Consider the following 26,924-nt stretch of genomic DNA (forward strand, 5'->3'; position numbering starts at 1 on the left):
GAATTTGTGCAGCTAAAAGTGACTGTGTTTATTCCAAACCCTGTACTACATTTGACCAGTACAGGATCTTTAAGAATCTGCTGCTGGATTCTCAAATCTGACCGTGTACTGTGTCCTGTTTGGGCATGGAGGGATGTAGTAGATTGGTTATCTAATTTGAAAAGATATGAACTTCTTCCGGACAAAATCTTTCTGACATACATTCAACTTCCACCTTCAACTCTGTTGGGATGTCATATGTGTGAGTTTTATGAGGACTGGGATTTTGCCCCACTGGTTGAAGGGCCAAAGAACGACATTTTTTGTTGTACATTGATTTAACTGGAATTAACACTGACTCACTGTATTCATCCACTTTCTCGGCTTGGTTTCTCGGCTTTTCTCTTAACCAAACAGTATTATTGTGTGTGTGGGATTCATTGCTTGTCTCTCAAGCATGCTGTTTGAGGCACCTTTTGTTCATTAACTCTTAATTTGGGAACGCTGCTGCTAAAATGTTCTTTTCAAACCAGATTCCACAATAACACTTTTTTAATGACAGAAGTGTTTGTGTGTGTGTGTGTGTGTGTGTGCAGTCAAGACAGTTTTGGCTGACAGGGTCTTTAATTTGTAAGAGTTGTAAGTGACATATCCGTGTGTTTTCTAACCTTTTGTTTGACTGCGTGTAGTTGTGGGCTTTGCTGCATCTTTTCTCAGTGGGCTTAGTGTAAATGTGTTGCTGCTTTGACCTGTAGGAGGCGCCGCTCAGTCCCACCGAGGAGGCTCAGAGACGCCTGATGAGGATCTTCAGTGCCCCTGTAAAGCACCCTGCTGCCCCTCTGCATATTATCGATGTCTTCTTGTCTTGTCTCTGTCTGTTCTGCCCCCTGTCTCCCCTAACACAAACTCCAAATCTAAACTTTCAAACTGCTTTTTGAGACACTGTATAAACCAAGAACTAATTGCCTGAGCACCACCAAGACCTCATAAAATGGAAATGATTGTATTCCTGAAAAGCACCATGAGTTTATCCGATTTGTTCTATGCAGGGTTGTTATAGTACATTTGTTTTTCACATGTCAGAGTCACCTTGCAGGACCTCATCCTCCCTAACTTAAACGATTGCTCCCCTGGGCTGTGCGCATTAGTCACCGTGCCTAACATGCTTGGTTTATTGGTGTGTATTTACAGACACACACAGCAGAGGAAGGTATTAGCAGTGTCTGTTGCCCTCCTGACTGGGGCAGAGCAGTTGTCACTTATGACTGAGTGAAATATTATCCCCACCACTGGTGTCATGGCTTCAGTGCTTTAACCTGTAGTTTTCTAACTATTTCTCTGTCTTGCATCATGTACTGTACTTACTTACTTATTACCCTCTTACTTCTGTGTTATCTATGGCTTATCTCAAAATTCACATCTCAGTTTCTTAATAGAATATTTGGACTCATTATCTTTGCTTGCTTTTATGGACACATTAGAAAGTTTCATATACACACCAGGGGTGTCAAGCATTTTTTGGCTCCAGTCTGAGTCCTTTGATACTTTTATTTATCTTGATGTTGACTAAATATCTGACACATAGAAATAACAGCTGCAGACTACTGCTACTGTATTTGACATATCTATCCTTCCTTAAGCAACTTTATCAAAATACTGACAGGAATGATTTAAAACTGTTAAGTGTATAAGCTATTTTTTTTTTTTTTTAAATGTCTTTTTAAGAAAAGTTCAAATTAGCTGATTTCAGTTTCTTAAATGTGAATATTTTCTGGTTTCTTTACTCCTCTCTGACAGTAAACTGAATATCTTTGGGTTGTGGACAAAACAAGACATTTAAGGACGTCAGACACCTAATTATTTGATTGATTTACAGATTAATCATCAATGAAAATAGCTGTTAATTGTAGCCCTAAACACTTGTGACAAGGATGTAATGCAGGCAACAGGTTTTAGAGTTTAACAATAAACTTCATTAATACCCCACATTAATCAATTGATCTAATGATTGATCTGAACTGCCAAAATCAATAAGAAAGGATAATACAATTATGAATGAGGTACAAGCCCTACTTGTAACATAAATTATTGTCATAAATACAACACTCTCCACCAGTCAATGTCCACAACTGCAGGTAGATATCCCAGTGACAGTGACAGTACATATCCATATAGTGATTATTTATTCTTTATAATTTACAGTACTTAAGTCTGGAGCTTTTAATAGTGCTTTCTTATCAAGTAGCATCTTACTAATGTGTTTCTGACAGTTAACAGTAACTGTATTCATTTGATCTGCACTTCTAAAACCATTGTCGTTTTTTCTCTGTATAGGAATCATTTTCATCTCATATCTTCCTCACTGCAAAGCCATTTTCACTTTTCCATTATGCTGTCAAGTTTCCATGCTCTGGTTTTTACTTTTAAGCAATGCATTGTCTTCATCCAAAGTTCCATGTTGACCTTGTCTTCTTCCCCACGTTCTCTTTCCTTCTCTCCATGCCTTACTCACACTGCTTTTGCTGGCTGTCCTTGTCTCTCTGTGGCTGCTTTTGTGGCTAAGCTGGAGCCGGCAGTCAGTGTTTCGTCTTCTGTCCAAGCCCCCGCCCCCACGGCCCCGCAGCCTCAGGGCTCCCATCAGGTACCACAGCCCTCCAGCCTTCCTCTGGGCCTCCTGGCTGGAATTTGTACTCGTGTGGCTTGTTGGAGTGTAAGGCTCGGAATCCTTCAAACTTTCCCCCTTCTCCCCCCCCCCCCCCCCATTTCCTTTTTCTGCAGTATTACCTACATTTGTATTAGGCTGCGACCAATACAAAAAGCTGACAGGCTATAAGATTTAATCCAGTCAGTTTCCACATTGGATGGATTTGTTCATTTTGTATCTGTTTTAGGATTGATCAAACCATTAAAATGAATTGATTCCATGCGACTGATCGGATTTCATGACAGATTTTTGTTTTATTGTTAGCCTTACTGTGATTATAATCCGTGTTGTCAGTAGTAGAAAGTTTTGTCTCAGGGTTGAAATACTTTTGCAGATATACAAACAATGAAATTAAGGGGAAACAGTGACTTGAATTATCATTTGCCATGAATGGAGCCACATTGTAAAGAACGCTCTGAAATAACCACTATGAACTGTCTGGGAATATCCATATGAATTCAGTCTGTTAATCCAGTACAAAGATAGATGTAGGACGTGTTTAGCTTAGTTTACGCAGAAGAAAAGTATATGCATATATATACCATGGTATTGTCTATTGATTCCTGATAATGGACATCTAAATGACATAGAAAATAATAAATCTGTGTATCCTTGTACTAAGTAGCTGTCTGTTCACCATCCTAAATGAATGTTCCAGAATGAGTATCCATAGCCATAGGGACAGAGCCAAAGCCTCTGCTTACAGTTTGAGTGAAGTCCTTCAGTGCCTCATCCTCTGAACACCACAGGATGGTGACTGTAGCACACAAGCTGCAAGAAGTATAATGTCCCTCTGAACTTACCCAGTCACTGATCAACACGCCACTTCAAACTGTGGACAGCAGTACACATGGCTTATCATTTGTTGGGGAAAGTCTTGATATTGATTTGGGGACAGTATCCAGTTTTTCATACCTTCATACCCTCCTTTATATGCATTTATATACAGTATTAGGCAGTATTTGTATAAAACTTAATACTCCCACAGCATAGGAGGAGTTGATCGTCACAGCTGCGCTGTTCCCACAGCTGAGAAACAACACATGCACACAAAGGAGCTCCACTTCATTGAGCATGCTTTCACCATAACCCTGTCACCAATAATTAGTCTGCCCCTCTCCCTGTGTAATGCTCGCTAAAGTTACACACTCATGATGAAACGCTCCTCTGACCAGTCAGTAGTCTACATGTTTGTTAATTTACCTTTATCATGTGGACTGAATCTAACTTAATCCAGAACAGGGGCAGATGCATTTTTCTTTTTTGCAATCAGTTAGTCCTGTAACTTTATTCCAAAAATGTCATGTGTCTTCTCCACATGAAGGCTATTTTTCCTGAGACTGACCCCTAGTGGTGTAAGCTGCACCCTCATCTCAGTATCAGTTTAATAGAGGAGCATCTGTATTTATGATGGTATTGAAATACCCTGGTATACGGTAATACCTTTATACCGCCCAGGCCTAATTAATAGTTAGCTGGTGCTGCTGTCATATTACATATACTGTTTGTCAACCGTGACCAGTGTTTTTGGCTTTGAATCTTAATAGCATAACATTCGCTTCCTGGCTAATAGCTAAGCCAAAGAGTTCTTTAAGTTAAGCAGACTAGGAATATCTCCGATTGTCAAGTCTTATCTAAGATTCTTATTTACTGGAGTAGTGAACAACATTTCCAGAGGTTCTGCACTCCCCGTTGTTCATTAATTAGTTCCTGATAATGCATACCTTGTCAGGCATTGTCCATTACATAACTCTTGAGATCTTTTATTTGAATGTTGTAACTTAATGTGCCATAAAAGAAAATCCATACATTGAGGATTTTAAGATAATGTAGAATTGGAATGATCCAAGTCTGCTGCGTAGAGTGACTTCAAAATAAAGGAACAACTCTTAGCCGATGCATTGATATGTTGAAGATAAGGTTGTTGGGTTAACAAGGCACAGTGCTTAAATAAAACACTTTTAAAGTTGTAAGATGGTGTATTTTTTTAAAACCTTTGACAAAGCAAGACTCGTTCTCCCTTATGCTGTCACTCTTTGTGCTAAATTAGGCAAAACATGTCCTGGACTTATGTTTGTACTGGAAGAGACGAGTGATGAAAGAGATGAAACTGACAGTTCTTTACTCATCTGCAAACCCAAACCCACTGTTGACCCGTAAAGTCTCCTTTCTAAACAGTCACTGAGTTTTTTGCCTCCTGACGCCATTAAGTGAATTATTCAATCGAAAGCTTTTTGGCAGGTCTCTCCTTGTTTTGTCATCGACATGAGCTGCTTTTTGTAACACAGTGGCATGATGTAACTGCTTCTATTCATGACACACTGGGTTGACAAAAGCCACCTGCATGGGTTTTTGTACCGTATGTATTAAAGATTGGCATGGTGACGGAGCGGTACGTTGATACATGCATGTGTGGTGTTTCCACTCTTGAAGTTGTATCTGCGTGTGTGGCTAATTATTATGTTCAGGTGCTCCTTTGTTCATTAATCCGATTCTTTTTTGTTGTTGTCATGCAGCCATTTTATTCCATGAATGTGTAAACATGAAATTATAACAGGTCCTGTCATAAATGATCATGCTTGTTGAGTAAACTTGATTTCTGTCTCGCAGGTATCCTGGATAAGTATACCAAACTATACTTTGTCCAGATGCATTAACACAGTCTACAGCTATGGAGATGATGGTCTATTTTATCTGTGTGCTTATCTTATCTCTTTGTCTGTATGTGTGTGTCTGTATAACATGTGTTGCTCATATATAATTGTAACTTTGACCTCTTCATGCTGGCCAAATCACCAGGGATCAGTGGAAGAGGACCCCGTGGCCCTCCTTCAGGCATCTCATGCTGCAGCTAAGCAATCCCAGGTCTGGCCTTCACTGTGCCCGAGTGTTCATTCACCTCCAGCTCGTCCCATGATCACCCTGCACTGTGGAGTGTTGTGCTGTGTTGTGTTCTCTCACTTTGCTTGCGAAGTGCAGTGTGTCTTATTCACTTCTCCCATTAAAATTAGGCTTATATGAAATTTAAGTAATCAGTAATTCTGACTTTAAAAATATCATACTTTCCTCACAGTTAATTTTCTTATTATTTTAGATTTATTGTTGTTGTTTTCCTTCCTGAATTTTGTCCCCTTTGTGTTCACTGAACTGAGGTAATCCCTGGCATTTTGGTCCCCAGGTTTGCCATTGAAACCCCTGTCAAAAACCCCTGAGGCTTGATATTTTGGCATCTGTGTGGTTTGAAATTTCTCACATACACAAATCTGCACACACACATTGTTTCACACCACCCTGAAGGAGCATGCAGTGCTCAGTGGACTGTGAGACCTCTGAGTCCACTTTCATCCACTGCATGGTCATCATCTTGACAACCTTTCAGCATGTGCTGGTGTCAGATTGGAAATATTGGCGCTCTCAGAAAGACTCACTGTTTTTATGACTGGCCCAGTGATGTGGCTTGGCAGAAGAATAATTTCCTCATCTTTGCTGTCAAGTAATTTTTCTCCTTGTTCTTTCTGTCCACCAGGTGAAGACAGAGGAGCAGATTGCAGCAGAGCAGGCCTGGTATGGATCAGACAAAGGCTGGCTGGTCCACAAAGATGGTTTCTCCCTGGGTGAGATGATGTTACTTGGCTTTTTTACGCATATAGCGCCATTTCTCTCTTAAACATTTGGTAATGCTTTCCATTATGTCCCTGTCTATCATCTATCTATCTGTCCAATAATGCATTATAATGTGATTACAAGTTACTGTAAGTGGTCTCTGGATGCTCTAAGTAAGGTAATGACATTCCTTAGGCACAGGCAGATATAATACATTACAAACTGGTTATTAGTGATCATTGTTTGCCTTAATTAAAGGTAGAGTCGGTATGATTTGTTGGAGATGTTTGTAAACACATCAGGACATTTTTGTTCAGTGAAACGTCCTGAGCGCAGCAAAACATTGAGAAAAAAATAACGAAATACAGGCAGAGGGTAGAGTCACTGTAGGTACAACTGCCACCACACACCTCTTGTAAAACAGTAATTGGTAAATAAATTCATTTTTTTAAATTTATCCCATTTGAAATTCAGTTCAACAGGGAGAGGTTTCTGCAATAATAAACGATAAAACCATACATATTCACTGGTAAAGGTAGTAAATAAAAGTAAATACAAACTCTTCCTTGTGTGTGAGTACATACACATAAATATGTTATTCTGACAGTAACTGTTTAACTGTTTGGATACAAGACACACTGAGCAGAGGAAGTGGCACACTGAACTAAACTTTGTGAACAGAATGGTCTGGGACAAAATATATGAACATTTGAACCCTTAATACTCATATTTGTCAGTTGTTTTTTTTTTCATTTCACCAGCAGCCTAGGAAAATGTTACATAGTTGCAGACACAGCTGGAATATTGGGTGATATTTATTGTTTCTGCTAGCAGGCAAATGAGGGAAATGGTTGTCTTGTCTCATCTTATTTTAAGTGTCTTGAGAAGCTCTGGCTCTGTCCATGTGGTGGTTTGCAAAAAATAAAAATCCAATTTTTTTAATCAGGCATATGAGATAAGCATATTACTACAAGCACTTCCAGCTGGTTGATACCTCTTCTGTGTTTCTGGTCCCAGCCACCGTGGTGAAGACAGAGGACGGCTCCCTGCCTGAGGGCAAGGTGAAAATCAAACTGGAACATGACGGGACAATACTGGAAGTGGATGAAGACGATGTAGAAAAGGTAAACGGGAGAGGGCTACAAATGGTGAATGATGGTGCACCAGTAAGATCTGTTCCAGTTCAGCAGCTCCTGCGTACAATTTGACAAAAAACTAAATTTCTTTTACAGTATGTCACTGTATTTCACTGCTTCTTTAAAAGTAGAAAATGAGTTGAAGTTGCGTATTTTGTTCTGGTTATTGTTTGTAGCTTTGTATATAGTTTATTCAGCGGGTACCATTTCCAATCTAAAAAGATAATGATAAAAGCCATAGATGAAGAGAATACTTGGAAAATTTGCCTCTACTAACTGTTGACCTTTTCTGACTTTTCCTGATCAGATGTTTCTAAAATCTCTGAAGCTGTGTTTCCTGGAACTAAACATCTTTTTTATTTATGTCGCACTGGGCAATATGGATAAAATCAAATATCATGATACTTTTGACTAAATACCTCTACTGTTATTTATCATTATCTCTACAGTATTGTAGGGATGATTATTGGTGCTTTCAGTAAGGGATAATCAGGAGTAGGTGTGCGTTAAACAGTCTGAAGATACAATGTGGAGGTAAAGAACCATCTGAAGAGAGGCGGAAGGTGGTTGTTTCCATGAAGTGACTCAAGCATGCACCCACAAGTTGATTATCCTGCTTCTGCCATGGTCATTTGCCAACAATATGAAATAAAAGCATTCACAGATGTGTGGTGAAAGTTTTGCACTCAAAATAGAAAGTTATGAACTTGAGGCGAACTACATGTGGGTCAAAAGGTTTTAATGCCCTTCCGGCTAATCAGAAAAGAGTATTCACCCAGACTGGTGTAGCAGCCCGTTGTCTGTGGGGTTTTCCAACATTCCTCTGTGCCAATGCCTCTTACTTGACCTCAAGTGCTTGAACCCAGGCACAGTTTTTTCCATGTATCATCTTACAGTCCCACTGGTCCTCAGACTAGCTCTAATTTCAACTTAATAGACCAGGGGCTAAAGATTTTGTATCTGGTTACACATGTATCTCTTGCTAGTTGAATCCAGTCATGGTCATTTCTCTCTGTAGGCCAACCCTCCGTCATACGACCGCTCAGAGGACCTGGCTTCACTGCTCTACCTGAATGAATCCAGTGTGATGCACTGCCTGAGGCAGCGCTATGGAGGCAACCTCATCCACAGCTACGCTGGACCCAACATGGTGATCATCAACCCTCTCAGCACCCCCTCCATGTACTCTGAGAAGGTAAGCTTTAGACTGGATGACTGGGGAACGCCGGTGTTACTTTTGCAGCAGCATGCTGGTAAATAACACAAGCATTCATACAATTTTAGAAAAATTCAAACCAAAAAACTTAAAGGGATAGTTAGATCATTTGAAGTGTGGTTGTATGAGGTACTTATCCACAGTCAGGATGATTCAGACGGTGTGCACACATGTGAGCGTGGCTCAAATCTAAGGATCCACAGAGAAGGTTTAGGATAAAAACATGGTATAAATGACATCTTTAATGTCAACTTGACATGTTGGTGAATAGAATTTTAATTTTTGGGTGAACTGTCCCTTTACGTGTATGGTATATTTAGAATATTTTAACTACTTCACTTTACTATCAGGAAGATTTTTCTGACAGGATACTGCTGTTGTAAGCCAAATATCATTCTCTCCAAAGCAACCAGTCTCCTTAAGGAAAAACTTTATTTTTACCCAGCAGAACACAGGAGTTGCTGTACTACCACTGCCATGATCTGTTAGTTTGTCTTTGTAGTTGTTTGACTTTGGTTAATCTGAACTAAAGTCACACAATAACACAAACAAATTAAAATACAGTGGTCTCCTGTCAGAAAAACTTGTCCGGCAGCAAAGTAAAGCCATTAAAATATTCTAAATATAGCAGACTTTTGAACTGATAGATTTTTTTTCTTTAGATGTCTAAAATATGTTTTGCTGCTGACCCTGTCCGCAGCAGTACATTGCTTAGCTTCCTACACTTGTGCTCCTGCTGCTTTTTTTTTAACAGGAGGTGTGTCAACGGCCATCTACTGTGGATAAGTACCTCATACAACCACACTTCAAGTAGTCTGAACTATCCCTTGAAGCTTTACATTCGTAAAAGAGACTTGTTCAGATCTTGTGGGTTCATTAGACAATTTGCTCTCAGAAAATTGAAAACATGAAAATAGGCAAATTATTCTGGTAGAATTCACAGAATTATTCAGGAAGTTTTACTGTGTATCATAATTTGAATTTCTAGGATGAGCAAAAAATGTATATTGATTTCTACTTGAGATCAAACTCATATAAAAATGTCTGAATTATATCCTGGCCAAGCTTGCAGGCCCCCTGATTGTCAGACTTATTGACAAAGCTGGCGAACATTTGGGCAGCAGCGCTGTGGTTGTTGCTATTATTTTAACGCCTTTGTGCTTTTGTGTCTGTCCCACCTCTGTGTCCCTCCCCTCTGCTGTGTCTTTCTTCTTCCTCCTCCTTTCTTCCTCCCCCCCATCAGGTGATGCACATGTTCAAAGGCTGCCGGCGGGAGGACTCTGCTCCTCATATCTACTCCGTGGCTCAGTCGGCCTACCGCAACCTGCTCACCACCCGGCAGGATCAGTCCATCGTGCTGCTGGGCAAGTCCGGCAGCGGCAAGACCACCAACTGCCAGCACCTGGTCCAGTACTTGGTCTCTATCGCTGGGAGCACGGGCAAAATCTTCTCCGGTGAGCCTGCAGACAGAAGACAGGGGAGCACAATCATCACATTAGGGCTGCAACTAACCATTATTTTCATTTTCATTGTCAATTCATCTGTGAAGTGAGAGGGAAACCAGAATATTCACATTTAAGATTTTTGTTTCTTTAAAAATGACTAAAACCGATAAATCAATCATCAGAATAGTTTAGAACAGATACAGTATATGGATTTATGGACATGTTGTGGAAGGTCTTTGACATGTAGTTATACAGAACATTGAGCTGACATAACAAGACATAACAGAAGTGCAATCTGTAAATGTCTTCCACTTTTCTAAACTTAAAAGAATGGGACAGCCCAGAATACATATTTTCCTCTTGTCTGTACTGCTATTTATACATCTAGACTGTTTTGGTGTGAGTTGCTGAGTTTTATAATCGACACACCTTGTTATGAGCAGATTCATGAAGGAGCTGTTTTCTTTTTACTGAACTACACCTGCCACCAACATCACTTCAGAAGGAAGTGTGCATCTACTCATGGACGAGAGGTTACAGCTCAGCAGAGGAGGACGTCATTAATGTTACATCCTGTCACAAACACGAGCCTCTTCTCTGTGAGGAGACACATGCTTCCTTCTGTGTGATGATACTGTTGGCATGTGTTGGCAATGGTTTCTACATGAAACTGCTCACAACAAGGTATGTAGACTATCTTGAACAACCAGGTCATGAAAACCAAAAAATTCTATCCAAGGTGAGATCTACTGTGATTCACCAGGGATGAATTATTTTTCATGCCTGGTGGGGACACAATTTATTTCCCCCCTCTGTACTCTGTACAGTCTGTCACAACCTCTGTGTTGTAGACCCTCAAGGAGTCTCAAAGAGCCTGAAAAACCAAAGCTAAAGTCCTGATCAGACACAGAGACGTTTCTGCAGAGTGAGGCGTCTGTGAGCACAGCAGACAGTCAAACAGAGAGACAGAGCGCTCATTCAGACTGACAGCTGCAGAATATTGACAAATTCAACTTGATGAAACTTCATGAAGTCAGTCTAACCTTTGATTTTGTGCTCAGTTATATCTGAATACAGCCTGGGTAAACTTGTGAACAGTGGTTGAATTACCTGAAACCAGTCACATTATAACATACAAACCTCTGAATTTAGTTGGTTATTTCACCAGTTTTGCAGTAATCATCAGATAACATTAAATATTACACAAACTTACATAAAATTTTGATTGTGACAAAGGAGGTGCTGGATCCAGTTAAATATACGCCGATCCCAGTCTGGGAGCTCCCCGATCCTGTTCCAGCAGGATCCTGCAAAAAAAAAAAAAGTTCTGGAAACTTTCTTTCTGCTTGTAAGGAAACAGTTTGTACATGAAACTGCTCACAACAAGGTCTGTGGATTGTCTTGAGAAACCGGGTCATGACTTTTGAGAAGAGACACTGGTTTTGAATTCATCAGATGTGTTGTTTTTTGTTTTTTTGTTTGGTGCATTGAGCACCACGAGCAGAATGCCGTCTCATCTCATTATATTGGAGAGAAAGCAAACATCTCTGTGCAGAACTCTACAACTCAGCAACTGACACCAAAACTATCTAGATTAAAAATAAGCACTACAGGTAAGAGGGAAATCTGTATTTTTGACTTGGGAACTGTGAACTTCCCCTATGAACTTCCAAAATATGTAACTGCATGCCTGCCAATATGGCAAACAAACCACTTTACTTGGTGGTAAAAGTGAAACTGAATGAATGTCACTAGTAATCCTTCATTGTGCAAGAAGACTGTGTACAGCAGGTCAAGGCTGAAGCAGGAAGTGTCTCAGTAGACTGTGATGGATGTTTACAGCAGACAGTTGTGTGATAATTTCACTGTTTGCTTTTGTTTTTGCTTCCAAAAGTCTGAAAATATGGCAAGTGGCAATGAACAGGAGTCATTCTTTAATGAGGGTTCAGTCTGTTTTTGTTCACCATGCTGAATCAGACGTGGTTCAGATAGTGTTGCCAGATGCAAAATGGAGCAATATTTTACTGTAACGTATTTGAACAGAATTGATGCATATATAGAAAAAAAAACTTGGAAGGGGCCAGGATACTGTGCTGAATAGCAAAACAGTGGGATGTGCACCATATTACATATCATCTGAACAAGAAAGCAAATGTGTATCGCTTCACACAGAGTCAACCCTTCTGTTTTTACCTATCAAAATAAAAGCCCCAGACTCTCTCTTTAACAAGGTTTTGTTGTGGGTTTATGGAAATGTCAAAATGATCGTACGTTTGGGTCTTTTTTGGACTATAGTCAAGCCACCAGTATTTGTTGCATAAAATTGGGTGAGTTTCAGTTAAACTCTGCACTTTGTTTTTGGTTCTTACTGTACCTGTGTAGGAACAGGCTGGACTGTTTGAATTATAACATTTAATTTGCATATGCACCCACTGTAAGAGTAAGAGTGGGTGTTCTTGTTAGCTTTGTTCTTGTCACTTTATGATCAGTACTGTGTATAATTACCTGGTGCAGACTTACTAGCATCATGGTTGTCTCTGATGTCATTTAACAAAACAGTAGGCTTTGTCTTTGTGTGGGAACATTCAAGGAAGTTGCCTCTAAACAACCTGCTTACTGAAAAACAACAGGGGGCACAACACAAGTCTGGATTCTCAATAAAACATTGATATTCAGTTTGCTAAAGTTTACACTGAACAAACGATGTGATGTTGTATTTTTGTTTTTGTTGATGACACAGCTGAGAAGTGGCAGGCTGTCTACACCATCCTGGAGGCCTTTGGCAACAGCTCTACGTCCATGAACACCAACGCCAGCCGCTTCTCCCACGTAGTGTCCCTTGACTTCGACCAGGCCGGGCAGGTGGCCTCCGCCTCCATCCAGGTAACACACACCTGAGAAACAGTACTTAACATCAGCTGCAATCAGCTTCAATTGCAAAAGTTTAAATAGAAACTTCAAACTAACCAAATTGTTGAAGATAATGAAGTCTTGCAGAACAAAATTAAATTATTAATTGTTTGTACACAATAGAGCAGACATGTCTGACTTGTTCTGTCTCGTAGACGATGTTGTTGGAGAAACTGAGGGTGAGCAGACGACCGGAGGCAGAGTCCACCTTCAACGTCTTCTACTACATGATGGCCGGAGCTGACAGCAGCCTCAAGTAATTCCTCTTGCATTTCTCTATCAGCTGAATACACAGCATAAGAATAGCAGAACTATGATGCAATTCAGGCACTGGACATCCTTGAAAATGCTTGAATTTTAATGTAGTGTTTTCAAGGTTTTGAAAGTGCTTGGATTTTGGATAAAGTGCTTGAAAGGTTGAGATTGAAATTTGATTACTTTCATAATAGCTGAAAAATATTTTTCAAGTCTTTCCTATGATGATTATTTTCATTGTCAGTTAATCTGATCATTGTCTTGATTGATCAATTAGTTGTTAGGTCCATAAAATGTCAGAAAATGGTAAATGATTGAATCTAGTTTGCCCAAAGCCCAAGATGTCTTCAAATGTTTTTTTGTCTGTAACTCAAGACAAGACAAACTTGCATAGATATATTAGTAAAACTAAACATTATCTATTAATTTAAAGCAGAATCTCCGTCAAGTAAATGAATGAACTCAGATGTTCAGAAACCAGAAAATGTATAATAATTTTAAACCTATTGCGAGGAGTTTTTAACGGGTTATGACACAGTCTCAGTCACTGATGCATCTATATGGCTTACATAAGCAAACAAGACCATCAGTGGGAAGATCGGCTGTTTCTATTTGTATTTTTTCATGCCAGAAGGTCATATTCTCTTGAAATCTGATGATTATTCCTTTCAGGTCCCTCCAGACAGCTGCAGGAAAAAAAGCTTCGGTCCTCTTATGATGCTCGAGAATCAAAACAAGGTCGGACTGGGAGCATCAAGGCAGTTTGACGCACCTCAAAATGCTTTTAGTGCGCGTTCTACCATTTAAAACAATAAGTGTGCTTCAGAACGTGTGCGTCAGACGCTTTTAGTGCGTTTGGGCCTTTACAGTCCATGTTGCCCGTGCCTCTCCAGCCACTCTTTCATTCAAATGAAATCACTCCCTCATTCCCTCCATTCACTATTGTCTATATAATGAAGACTTAGAACATCATTACCAGTATGGATCAGAAATATCATGTTGTGTGAGATAAACTACATTAAAAGACAGTGAATTTCTTGTGACATTGATGTTTATTAACATCGAGATGTTCAGCATTTGACTGATACAGAAGAGTTTATTGATCCCAGCATCTTTCCTCTCTCCTCCTCTCTCTCTCAGAACGGAGCTGCACTTTAACCACCTGGCTGAGAACAGTGCGTTTGGGATCATACCACAGTCTAAGGTAATCACACCACATGCTTTAACTGACATGTGTCTGTTTCAAGGCACATTTTTAATGTGTTTTTCTGAGCCCAGAATTATAGTCTGACTGATACACAGGGTTGGGAGTGTTACTTTAAAAATTTATTATGATACAATTACAAATAACCAATAAAAGTATCACAATATTAAAGTAATGTTACTTGATTATTTTCTGTTACTTTTGGATTATCTCTGTGGTGACATTTTTAGCCTAATATAGTGTTTTCAGGGCTGCAACTAACAATTATTTGCATCATCATTTAGTCAGTGGCTTTTTTTCTTAATTAATCGATTAGTTGTTTGGTCCAAAATGATGAAAAATGTAGGTCAAAATCCAAGATGACGTCCTTGAATGTCTTGTTTTATCCGCAACTCAAAGATATTCAGTTTACTGTCTGAGAGGAGTAAAGAAACCAGAAAATATTCACATTTTAAGACACTGAAATCTGAGAATTTTGACTTTCATTTTATTTTTAAAAAATTACTCAAAATGATTAAATGATTAATTATTCCTGTCACTGTCTGTGAAAAATAGGTCCTGGCATGCTCCATATGTTTGGACCTATTTTTCAAGTCTTAATCTGTCAAACATTTTCTCCATTAATCAGTGAGGTATTTAGTCCATAAAATGTCTGAAAGCTATATCAAATTTAAGTTGGTGTTTCACAAAGTCCAAGATTTGGACATTTTCTCTTCAAAAATGGCTCAAAAAAATTAATTGATTCTCAAAATAGAGGCAGATTAATTTAATAGCTGATTAATAGATTCATCTTTGCAGCTTGAAGTGTTTTATGTTGGTTCTTAGGTTTATCAGTTTGTCCAGCTGTTCCTTCCTTTGTTGTTCTCAATCTGCTGATTGATTGATTAATTGATTGATTTAAAGACAAAAAATTTACTTTCCACCTAGTGAAGCATTTTTTCACTCGAGGTCATGATAATGAATTGTCCGCTGTTTGTGCACCCTGTATGGTAGGATATCATTCTTTATTTTAAAATCGATCCCAAGTTTTATTAAATGTAACTGTAGTCTGATTACATCCTTTTTATCTGTAACTGTAATGGAATACAGTTACCTTTTTTTTTTTGATTATGTAATTACTGCCCCAGACTGCAATACCAATATATCTACAGTGAGTTAATATTGGCCCATTTGTCAGTGGAGCTCTACCCTGTGTGGTATGAATTGATCATATCAATAAGTGGCAGTAGGTTTTTCCTCTTAGCGATGAATGAAGTTTGATCTGACCTTCTCTCCTGCAGCCCGAGGACAAGCAGCGAGCCTCGCAGCAGTTTACCAAACTGCAGGCAGCCATGAAGGTGCTGGGCATCTCTAGTGAGGAGCAGAAGGCCCTCTGGCTCATCTTGGGAGCCATTTACCATTTGGGGGCTGCAGGAGCCACTAAAGGTAGGCCCTCCCACATTAAAAAAAATGCATGAAGTCAACAAGTTGTTGCTTGATAAGAAAACAGACATACGTGTATCCCTGACTGTTTGCCTTTAGCAGCACTACAACATTTACTATTCTTCAGAGATATAGAACCATTTTAAAAATTAAAGGGGCAGTTCACCCCAAAATCACAAATACATATTTTTCCTCTGGCCTGTAGTGCTGTTAATCCGTCTAGATTTTTTTCTTTATGTTGAGCTGCCCATTTCTGATTGGATCACCCAGGACACATTTTAATACCATGTGTAAACAGACTCAACCACAGCTGAACATTACAGGCTCCATGAATAATTTTATTCACAGTAGACAGTGTAAAATCTACATGGAGCAGCGGAACCAGGAGAAAGCAGAACTGTTGACTTGTTGCCTTAATGTGCTACTTTTACATTGTAAATACAACCAAACACATTTTCAGTTCCACCCATGTTTTGGTGGGGGTCAAAAGTTAGTCTTTCTTATCATATCTCTGTCTCTGAGCACTCGGCTTATTCATTTTACCCAGCAAATTGCCTCTCTGTCCTGCCAACCATGTATTCATTTCCATCAGCTCATTACTCCAACATTAATGACAACATGGCCCTGCTCAAATTACCATAAACTATACAGAATGAAATGCAAATCCCCTTCACTCAAGTAAAACATCAGACTGGAGCTGACTTTCTCCAAAGTGCCACTAGGTGTCAGGCTTGACATATGAATGCACACACTGTCAGCAGGCAGCATGCAGGACTACAGGGGTTTTTCTCTTTGATACTGTTTAACCTCAGTTTGTAGAGTGCAGAATGCTGGTCACCCAAATTGCAAAGACATTTTCTCACTCTAGTAGAATCTAACCATGCAGATAGTTGTGATTTCATTTGTCCAGCTTATCTTTCTAGCAGATGTTGGAACCTGGCTGCAGGTATCTGCTCCCATTCAGCCCCCAAAAGCATTAGTGAGGTCAAACACTATGGTATGCTTACATGCACACTAATATTCCACTATTATTCAGAATATGGCAATATTCTGAATTTGATACAGGTCATGTAAACAGCATGTTCTGACTGGATATTCTGATTAAAACATGGGATACGCTAGTATTATTCTGGTTTTAGGAGAATTCTTTGAACATGTAAACAGCAAATTAAGAATATGCATCTCAGTTGGGTTTTTTTCACTGCAGTTTGAGACACATGACCTCTTTCCTGTTTTGCAGTCAGCTCTGTAGTGTAAACAAACCAACAGGCCTGCAGTTTGCAAGACTGGGTTAGAGATGCATGCACAAAAGAAAAGCCCACATTTCTGGTCAGAGGGAGAAACACACCTACTTTAAAACATTATCTTGAACATTTGATAAATAGGTTTTTGGCTATGTGCAAATGTCACAATGCTGACCTTTTCAAGAAAGTGGTTAAATGAATAAAAGCGGGAGGCTGTGTCAAACAAGTCCACCACCACTGTTAAAGTTTGAAAAACTATTTTGATGCAAAGAAGTATCCATAATCAGAGTCGCATTGCTGAATGTAAATAGGAATATTAATGGAATACTCATGTTCATTAGTCATGTGAACAGCTTAGTAAGAGTATTGTCTTTTTAAGAATAAGGGCAAAAACCAGAATGTTGTGTGCATGTAAAGATCGTGACTGATGTTGGGAGATGAAGTTTGGCTCACAGTCAGCGTTCCAGTTCAGGCCAGAGGAGTTGAATGGGGTTACAGTCAGGGTTGTTAAAGTTGTTCCAAACCATTCTGGGAAAAACAAATTTGTATACGTCCTTCAAAGTGCAGTAAAGACGCCAAGTATGATATGAACCTGTCCAAGACCAAACCAAGAAAAAACTGTCTAAAACATGTACTCAAAGCAAGTACGCGTAAGTAGGTGTGTTCATATACACTACATGTTGCTGTGTATTGAACAGTATGTGCATAGATAGATTCTACTACGGGTAAGTGAGAAAATGTTCATTTGTAATTTGGGTTCTTTTTGCTTTGACTGGTTAATACATGTAACACTGGATTACAGTTAGCTGATAAATGTTCTTATTTAATGTCCTCTAAGTCAAGCAACTTATCTGTGATTAGTCTTGTGCAGTCTGTATGACTTTTGTTCTGATTTGTCTGAACCAGAAAGATTTTTTGAGATCTGACTCAAACCGTCTCAGACTCACTGTTGGCTCTCTAGTTCAAGATGTTTTATGACCTCATCATAATTTGTTCCCTTTTCACAACACCTTCAACATTTCTTGAAACCTGTTTGATTTTTGAGCTTGAAAGTTCATTATTGATCAGGACCTAAACCAGGGATCAGCAGCCTGCAGCTCTTTTTTGCCCCTTTCCAGTGGCCCATGTAGCTTTGACAAAAAATGATATGGAAATGAACTGTTATTTTTAAACATTTTTATTGTTATTGTTGTAGGCCTAAAGCTAGTCATTCTCCACTGATAGAAATGTGTACCCTATACCCTACAATATACCCTCTTTGATAAAAATATGTACCCTATGCACTGAATAATAGACCAAGTTTTAATGTTTTGTCAACTAAAATGTACATCATATTCTACCCTTTTTCTCTAAATTTTATCAGTGACTAATCTTCAGTCTTTCTAGTTTAGCTGTGGATGCCAAATCCAAACCAAGAAAAGTCCCTGAAGACAATACAGAATTTAATAGTTGTGGTTCCAGACAGATTTTTAAAAAATATATTTTGGCCTGAAATAGCTGTTTTGAGAATAAAGGCTGCTGACCTCTAGCCTAAACTGTAACCGCACTAAATGCAGTGGCTTTTGTTGTGGTTCTCTCCCCTGACAGGCCATTTTTAATTTTCTTAAAGTGAGATCATTTTTCATGATGTGAGCTGAGGTGTTGTTGAAGTCGAGGTGGGCCAGCTCTGCTGTAAAACACTGCAGGAAACACCAGCACCCAGTGAGAGCACAACATGAAACTGGTTGCAGGGGAGGAGAGAGGCAGAGGACAAAAATAAACACACAATGACTTCTTGCATAGTTTTTTTTTTTTTTTTAAATAATGCTTCTCATCAACTTAATAATCCGAAAACTCGTCTGAGATTTATAACAGCATTTTACAGCAATTATGTTAAAAAAAAATGGACCTGCGAGAGGGAGGTAATATTTTGAAATTAAAGTTATAAATTGACAAGAAAATATACTTTCAGTATTCCCTGAGATTAAAGTAATACATTTGTGGGAAAAACTCAGAAATTGTCTCAGATTAAAAGTCATAAATTTACTAGAAATAAAACCTTGGGAAAAAATGTTAGTTTTGTGTACAACAGCTGATTTGAATGAGGTGATCATTTTTGTGCATCCAGAACTACAAAATAATAGACAGATGTAGGGTATCACCAGTAACATGTACAGAGAGTTCAAATAGGATTGATGGTGCAGCAGGACACTGCATGATGGGTCAATCCTCAGTTATTTCCTCATTGCTAAATCTGACTGCAAAGAACAATTTACTCAGATGCTGAAGTTTGATGCAGACTCGCAGCAGAGAGAGAGAGAGATCACGAAGCCTAATTTTAATCTACATTTCTGTGGTTTATCAGTGAAGTGTATGAACTACAGCAGTGACTGGAGTCTCATTCCTCACTGTGCTGCATTATTATAAACTATGATGCGCTGTCTATCCCCCTTTATCTCCTTGTACTTGTCATTTATTAGGTCAAAAACATTCTCAAATTGTTGTTAATAACTATTAGATATACAGCACCAGTCAAAAGTTTGGACACATCTTATCATTCACTATTTTTTTTTTAATAAGAAATGGTTCAGATCATAACAACAGTGTGTAAAGCTGCCATCAAAGGTGGCTACTCTGAAGAATCTAAAATATCAAAGAGTTTGCATAACATCGCTGTTATTAAATCTTTAAATGCAAGTACAGTCTGTGTGAGTCTTTTTTTTCTTTCTAAGAATCTAATATATAACATTTTGCCTTGTTATCATATTTTTGGCTCAGTCCATAATTCCATATAAAAAAGAAAAGGCATTTAATGAGAAGAACTGGTGCTGTAGATCTCATTGTTATTATTATTATTATTATTATTATTATTATTATTATTATTATTATTATTATTATTCTTAATTCGTTTTTTTAACCTAATGGTCCTAATATAGTGCTGCAGGAATGAGCCCTCAAACCCAGACATGAGTTAACATGAACACTTCCAGTTCACTCATCTCAAAGTCAGTGGTTTTTTGTTTGTTTGCCCGACTGTGCTTAACACAAGCTTTAGAGATTTTCACATTTTGTTCTGTGGCATAAGCTGTTACATATCTTAAAAAGGCAATTGTTACAGTGTTTGAATGTTTAACCATCATCACACTGAACACTAGTTACTTTGTGGTGGAGACACTGAGTCATCAGACTGTGTTGTAGTTTGGTTACAGCCAAAAGTTTTTTACTTCTGCTGATTGCACTTATGCTTCAAAAATCATAAAAATATTGTATGTTTGTGAAGATTATCTTGCTGATCAAAACATGTCAGTATCATAAATTTTTGTTTGCTAGAGAATTTATTTACTGCACCAATTCAAAATCCCATTGACTTTTTGTGGAGGGAACCAGAATGATGGGAACTTTTGCGTTGGACTACAACAATTTGTCAGCACTCCATGTGTTGTCATAGAGATAAGATGTGTATATCAGCTGTGTCTCAATTTGAATACTTCCGTTAGTACACTATCATGCAGTACAGTTTGACTTTGGACAGGGTAGTGCTCTGTCAAAATCGAGGACGACCGTCATTGGAAATGTCTATCGCAGCTTCTTCTTCTTCGTGGGCAAACTAAAGTTAGGTGGAGCTTTACTGCCACCTGCCAAACATCTTTTTCATTAATTTGTGTTCAATTTCACTTCACTGAACACAAATGACCTTACATTTTATTTGCTTTTGTTTATCCTCTGTTTTTTGGGAGGTTAAAAATATGCCCTAATCTCTGTCGACGATGGGCTGGCACTCCCTCCTCCTACCAGCTGAGAACACACCAATGTGCTGATTTTTTTTTTAAATTCGATTTGCAGTAACAAATCTTTACTTAACCAAATAAGCAGTATATTGGTACTTACTGATAACAATACATGCGTGCAGTTCTAATCAGACTCTGGAGGAGCAATAAGATGATTTTTAAATCCATAGTCAAATTGATTTTTTTTGGTAACCAAGCATGATAATGTACAGTGAGCAGGTAATTATTGTGAAATAAACTCCTTCACCACGGCTACTGTAGTCACTGCAGCTGCTTCCATGGCCGGCTGGGGCATCATGTTCACAAGTTTGGTAGCCCTGCCTCTTCTGTTACGTAGACAAGGTGGCAGCCATTGAGGATAAGAAGTGTTCAGCCTTCCACACTCAACGTTTTGCGTCCAACAGCTGGGTACTTGCAAAGCACTTATGCACTCAAAACAGGAAGTGTACAGAAGTACACAAATTGAGACATAGCAGTCGTGTCACTTTAACAGTTCTGAGATTTGAAACTTTGTTTGTTACTTAACTTAGAGGACATTATTTCAGTCGAGTCTCATGTCTTTTCTGGGGCTGTCCACTGTACCATTACCCATCATCCTCTTATGTACAGTAGAAGAGGGGTTTGTGGTGTCATGTCTAACTCAGCTAACTCTTCATAAGCATGATGGTGGCCTGTCAGTGTTGTTTAATGCTAATGTGTATATTTTGCTGTGACTGTGAATTGATGACTCTATGAACTGTGTTATCTCTAACCCTCTCTTTGCATGTTTGCATGCTGCGCCCTATCAAACGCAGACGGAGATGAAGGTAATGGAAAAACAACACACAAGTTGTTGACTGTTTTCACTTAAAAAAAACTTTCTTTCTGAGCCTCTCTTGTTTGTATTTTCTGTCTTAATACCTTTATCATCCCTTCCAGGCCTTAAGTCATTAGCATTTTTATTGTTTCTGCTCCTCCTCCCCCTCCTCTCTTCATCTCCCTCTCTCTTGTGTTTTTGTGTTTTCCTCGTGCCGTTCCCCCCCGCTCTCTGTCTCACCCCTCTCTGTTCTGGGAGATGGAAATCACAGGGATCAGAACTTTGCTGTCCCTTTAAACTGCTCTCTCTGATGCCTCCCTGTGACAGCCACATTCAGCTCCCGAGCCGCTCTAACACTACAACATGTCCTCTAAAGCAAAGTAAAGCTTGTTCATTTTCACTCCTCTAGTTAGCGTTGTGACTTTCTGCCGCAGAACTTGTGTTTCCCAGCTCACCCCGTGGATCCCCATGAAGTCTCTGCTTGGCAGGGGCTCCTGTTGATTCTTTGGCTCTGTGTCTAAGCTTTTGATTGGCTGGCTGTGCAGGCTGTCATGTTGCCCTGGTTGGTTCTAACACTGGGGCTTTGAATCGCCTCCAGGCCGAATGGAGATGCACTCCTCAAACAGACATTCATGCAGACATGGGCTGAGAGTCGGGACATGATCAGTGGTGATGATTAGCAGAGTCATAAGGCTTCTTTTCAAAGTCCTTTCCTCCACATATCTGAAAAAAGTTTAGCTTCAAATTATAGTATGGCTGCAGCTAACAATTATTTTCATTGTTGATTAACATGTTGATTGTTTTCTGGATTAATCGATTGATTAATCCTGTCAATCTCCATGTTGAGCACACAGTCGTACGTGTTTGGACCACAAACATTATACAACTATCATTTAATTCCATCTTAAAGTGCACTTTCATAGTCTAGCCTGCCTGTGATCCCTCTGTCTTACTTCCCCACACCATGTTTTTTTATTGTTTAAAGTTTTATTACTGCGTTTTATATTTTATTGCTTTATTTTTCTTGTTTTATTGATGGTGCTATTGTTCTTCCTGTTTTTATGATGAATGCTTTCATGATCCCTGTTGTTGTTAGCCTGTAAAGCACCTTGTAATCCCTGTTTTGGAAAGGTGCTTTATAAATAAAAGTTTATTATAATGACTCTTATCTTTACATTTGCTATTTTAGGTCCAGGGCGTGGTGACAGAAACTATAAATATAGGCTCTATTTAATACTTTTCAACTCAGCTGCTCCTGTGCATGTTTTGAAAAACCATGCAAGTCTGGTACAAAAACTCTATATGCAAAATATCAGCCTTTATGTAGTTAATGGGAATGTCCTTCAGCAGATCTTCCATCTTTAAACAAATCCAAAATTAGCTTTGGAGAAGCACACAAGTTCAGTAATGTCAGTGTATGTGTCAAACATTGAAGCGAGGTGTGGATGATGTGACAGCTGTGGATTTCAGAGAGGTGTGAGGTGTGTGATCTTCTGCACACCAGTGGGTCTGAACAGGAGGAAACACAGCTCAACATAATCCATTAAAAACACTGAGGATGCTTCTGCCAGGAGTTAAGAGGACAACCTGCTTCACTCTCTAATTTTATCTCTGATCGCTCCTCTTAAATGTCGATGTGGCCAATCACATAGCCATCATCATTAACCTGTATTTATGCTGATCAGATGATGTGTTTAAGGAGTTATATGATCTGCAGTAGCAAGCTGAAAATAACTTCCGAGATAAATTCTGGTCAGGCTTGCAGTCTGCATCACACCTTTTTTTTTTGCTAATTTACCTTTAGGCTAGGCTAGTAGCAGTGAGCTTGAATGTTTTACACACAATTGGATTCATTTCTCAGTTTTCTATTCAGGGTTCCTATGGGAAGAAATCCTAGAAAATACTTGAATTTGAATATTTTCAAGGTTTTAAAAGTGCTTAAAATTCTAAGTACATTACTTCCACAATAAATCCCTGCCTGACTAAATAGTTTACCTTTCAGATAAAGAAATAAAGTAAGTCAGGGAGCCTAAGTTAGTAAAGAAACCAAAAAATGAAGCTGAGATCAGAAAAAAAAAAAAAAAAAAAAAAAAATCTTACAAAATGATTCGAACTGATCTTGACGTCCTTGTGTTCCACGTTTGGACCCTTTTTCCAAGTTTCTTGAAGCAGTTATTTTCATTATTGAATAATCTGTTGATCATTTTCTCAATTAATGGATTAGTTGTTCATAAAATGTCCAAAAATGTTGATCAAAGCCCAGTTTACTGTCAGTGAGGGGTAAAGGAACCAGAAAATATTCACATTTATGAAGCTGAAATCAGAGAATTTAATTTCTTTTTCTTAAAAAAATTACTCAGACTGCTTAATCAGTTATCAAAATAGTTGGAGAAATCTTGAAAAACACTAAGTGCTAAAATTTTACTTCTGAAAAGTTGTAGGAACCCTGTCTATTTTGATTTGTTATAAATAAAAATGTGTTTTAAACGTTCAGTCCACAGTTGAGGATGGAAGTGTAGTGCTGCTTTGTGTGGGCTGTGCGTCCTGACCAGCTGTTTGTGAAACAAAGAGATACATTCTCCCAGTTTGATGAGCTCGGTGCTGCTGCCTACACACCAACATATGTTACATTTGAAAAACAAAAAAGGCTGTATATGTGCCAAAGCATTTTCAGGTTGTGGTTGTAATGACGTAAACTCTAGCCCTGCTAAATGAGACATATATCAAATTTCTTTTTTCATGAACATGACTGGGCCTGTAAAAATACCAACTGAAACAGCACTCAGAGAGTGCGGGCCACCGCCAAGGCCAAATGCCATCATCTTGCGATGTTAACAAAAATGAAAACATAAGCCGTAATTCCAGTATCCTCCCTGTGACTTAGATATCCTCAAAAATGTCCAGCTGTTTTCCTTGGACCAAGTTTCATGAAAATCTGGCCAGTAGTTTTTCCTTATTCCTGCTGAGAGACAGATAAACAATAATCACAGAAAACATTGCCTTTTTGTCAGAGGTAATCAAGGTTAATGACAAGAGCTGTACTGTGTGAGTGCAGAAATTTCACAGAAGTTATCAGTGTGCACACCAGGAGCACAGACACATCTTTGAAAAAGCCACAGACTAGGACCAGGATGAGATTAGTGGGGATTTGGTGGTGTGGTCAGTGGTGTATTCACATGAACACACTGCATAGTTTGTAAATCCCTCCAGGATACTGCGATCACAACAATTCATGCAAATTCAACCAATCCCTTAAAGTTCTGCATGACCTTGCAGTTTTGGCCAATCATTGCAGCTTTCCACAAGTTTGAATCATAGCGGTCCCCTGTGCAGACGTCATGCATGTACGTCTCAGTGTTTTATTATTTACTTTTTTGTATTTTCATTTTTTTATTTTGTCACGTGTACTGAAAAGAACACTAGATTTGTCATTGTTATTAGCATTTATACCAGAAATACCTAAAAACATTGCAACACGCATTGCAATTTTTTAGAAAAGCTGTTGTGAAATCAGGCATTTTAGGCTGCAACAATCCTAAAATAAGCCTGTGAAATCCTGGAGGGACTGTATAGGTATGAAAATAACCACAGACACAAAACCCTCCTCTTCAAATGATGCTGTTGGAATCTTCCTGTAGGATTCATTCCCCTCAGTCACTCATTTGCAGTTAAGTCTCTATTCATGGATGCTGGTGACATCATGATGTACAGCACAGACACAGAATATCAGGCCTGTGGTTTGAACAGTTTGAAATAGAACTAAATGTTCTATTGATGGAAAAACTCAGCCACAAGTATGAATCTTAACACCTTAGCTGTCAGTTTTCACACCACTCCCACAATCGTTTTCCCGAATCCAGACAAAACACCTTCCACTGCTGGTGACAACAGAGTGGAAATATTGCTTTTGGATTTTCAGATTACAGATATATACAGAATCACAGTGTGATTTCAGTTTGTGTTAGCTACAGCTATGCAGATAGAAACTACAGATTTACAGGTTTTGTCTTGTATCTCAATTTAAGCACCCTTTTCACCCCTTTCATCCTCCACCCTTTTCGTCTTTCTCTCCCTGCTGTCTTCATTATCTTTTCTTCTTCAGGTCCTTGTTGTGTATTTTTTGTGTTTTAAACAAATCTTTACTTTCTTGTTAGCGGGACGTAGGCAGTTTGCCCGTCATGAATGGGCCCAGAAGGCGGCCTACCTGCTGGGCTGCACCTTGGAAGAGCTGTCCTCCTCCATCTTTAAGCACCAGGCCAAAGGACTGCAGCACTCCACCTCATTCAGAGGAGGACCGGACGAGGCTGGACAAGGTGACAATGCAGGTAAAAACCCACACCAACTGCACACTCTTTAATCTCCTTTTGAAGACCGTGTATATAGTTCAGAGTGAATTCTCACTGTACATTTGTGATTCCAGTGAATCATTTCCAGGTAGAAATATCCTGTCTTCACATAGGACTGATAGACAGCTGAACGTTATGATGTCACAGTGAAGTTGACCTTTGACCTTTTGGAAATAAAATGTCATCACCTCATCATTTTATCCTATTAGATATTTTACATGAATTCTTGAGTTATGGCCAAAAACGTGTTTAGTGAGGTCACTGTGACCTTTGACCACCTAAATCAAGTCTAAGTTAATATTTGTGTAAAGTATGGATGATAACAATGAATCAGTTATTAATTGGTTGTTAAGAACATGATTAATCAAGTAAAATCGAATCAATCTGCAAACAAATAAAGATTTAAAATATAACAGAGATTATTTTTATGACTGCCCTCCTCATATTATCTGGTATTCAAGTATATATATGTATATGTGTTTAATATGCAGGCCTTTACCTCTTTACCTGTTTCATAGACAAGATGGTTGCTGTGGAAAAATCGCTTTGATTGAGAAGGAAAAAAACACATTTGGCATTGTTTTGAATAAAATTTTTCTGTTTTCTTAATAATGATTGATTGATCATTAATGTTATCAAAATCTTAAGAGTACGTGCTTACAATTTGCAACCCGAGTGTCAAATTTAAAGAAAGTCCCTATAAAGCATTCTTGAGATATCAAGTTTTTGAGAAAGGGATGGACCTTTAACCTCGACCACCAAAATTTCATCAGTTCATCTTTGAGTCCCAGTGAACATTTGCATCAAGTTTATTTCTTCATAAGAATGTGATGACCTGAAAACATAATGCCTCCAGCCATAAAAACATACAAACATAAAAGTCATAAAAAAATTGAA

At 38.7% G+C, this 26,924-nt stretch overlaps 1 protein-coding gene across 11 annotated transcripts in view; it reads left to right on the forward strand.

Moving 5' to 3' along the window:
- The window catches only part of myo18ab (myosin XVIIIA b), a 206,342-nt gene that overhangs the window by 53,599 nt on the left and 125,819 nt on the right, over positions 1–26,924 (forward strand). For 6 of the 11 annotated variants that reach the window (XM_084716788.1, XM_084716785.1, XM_084716786.1 and 3 more), the window contains exons 5-15: positions 735–797; positions 5,483–5,548; positions 6,210–6,297; positions 7,304–7,410; positions 8,441–8,617; positions 9,882–10,092; positions 12,824–12,966; positions 13,149–13,249; positions 14,389–14,452; positions 15,733–15,877; positions 25,836–26,006. In XM_084716788.1, the coding sequence (XP_084572914.1) occupies positions 735–797; positions 5,483–5,548; positions 6,210–6,297; positions 7,304–7,410; positions 8,441–8,617; positions 9,882–10,092; positions 12,824–12,966; positions 13,149–13,249; positions 14,389–14,452; positions 15,733–15,877; positions 25,836–26,006 (1,336 nt within the window). The remainder of the gene's footprint in view (positions 1–734; positions 798–5,482; positions 5,549–6,209; positions 6,298–7,303; positions 7,411–8,440; positions 8,618–9,881; positions 10,093–12,823; positions 12,967–13,148; positions 13,250–14,388; positions 14,453–15,732; positions 15,878–25,835; positions 26,007–26,924) is intronic. The other 5 variants (XM_084716790.1, XM_084716795.1, XM_084716794.1 and 2 more) reach the window with 2 other exon arrangements.

The sequence above is a fragment of the Lutjanus erythropterus genome, chromosome 4, assembly GCF_056507025.1.
Source record: "Lutjanus erythropterus isolate fLutEry1 chromosome 4, fLutEry1.hap2, whole genome shotgun sequence".
In the NCBI taxonomy this organism is placed as follows: Eukaryota; Metazoa; Chordata; class Actinopteri; order Lutjaniformes; family Lutjanidae; genus Lutjanus; species Lutjanus erythropterus.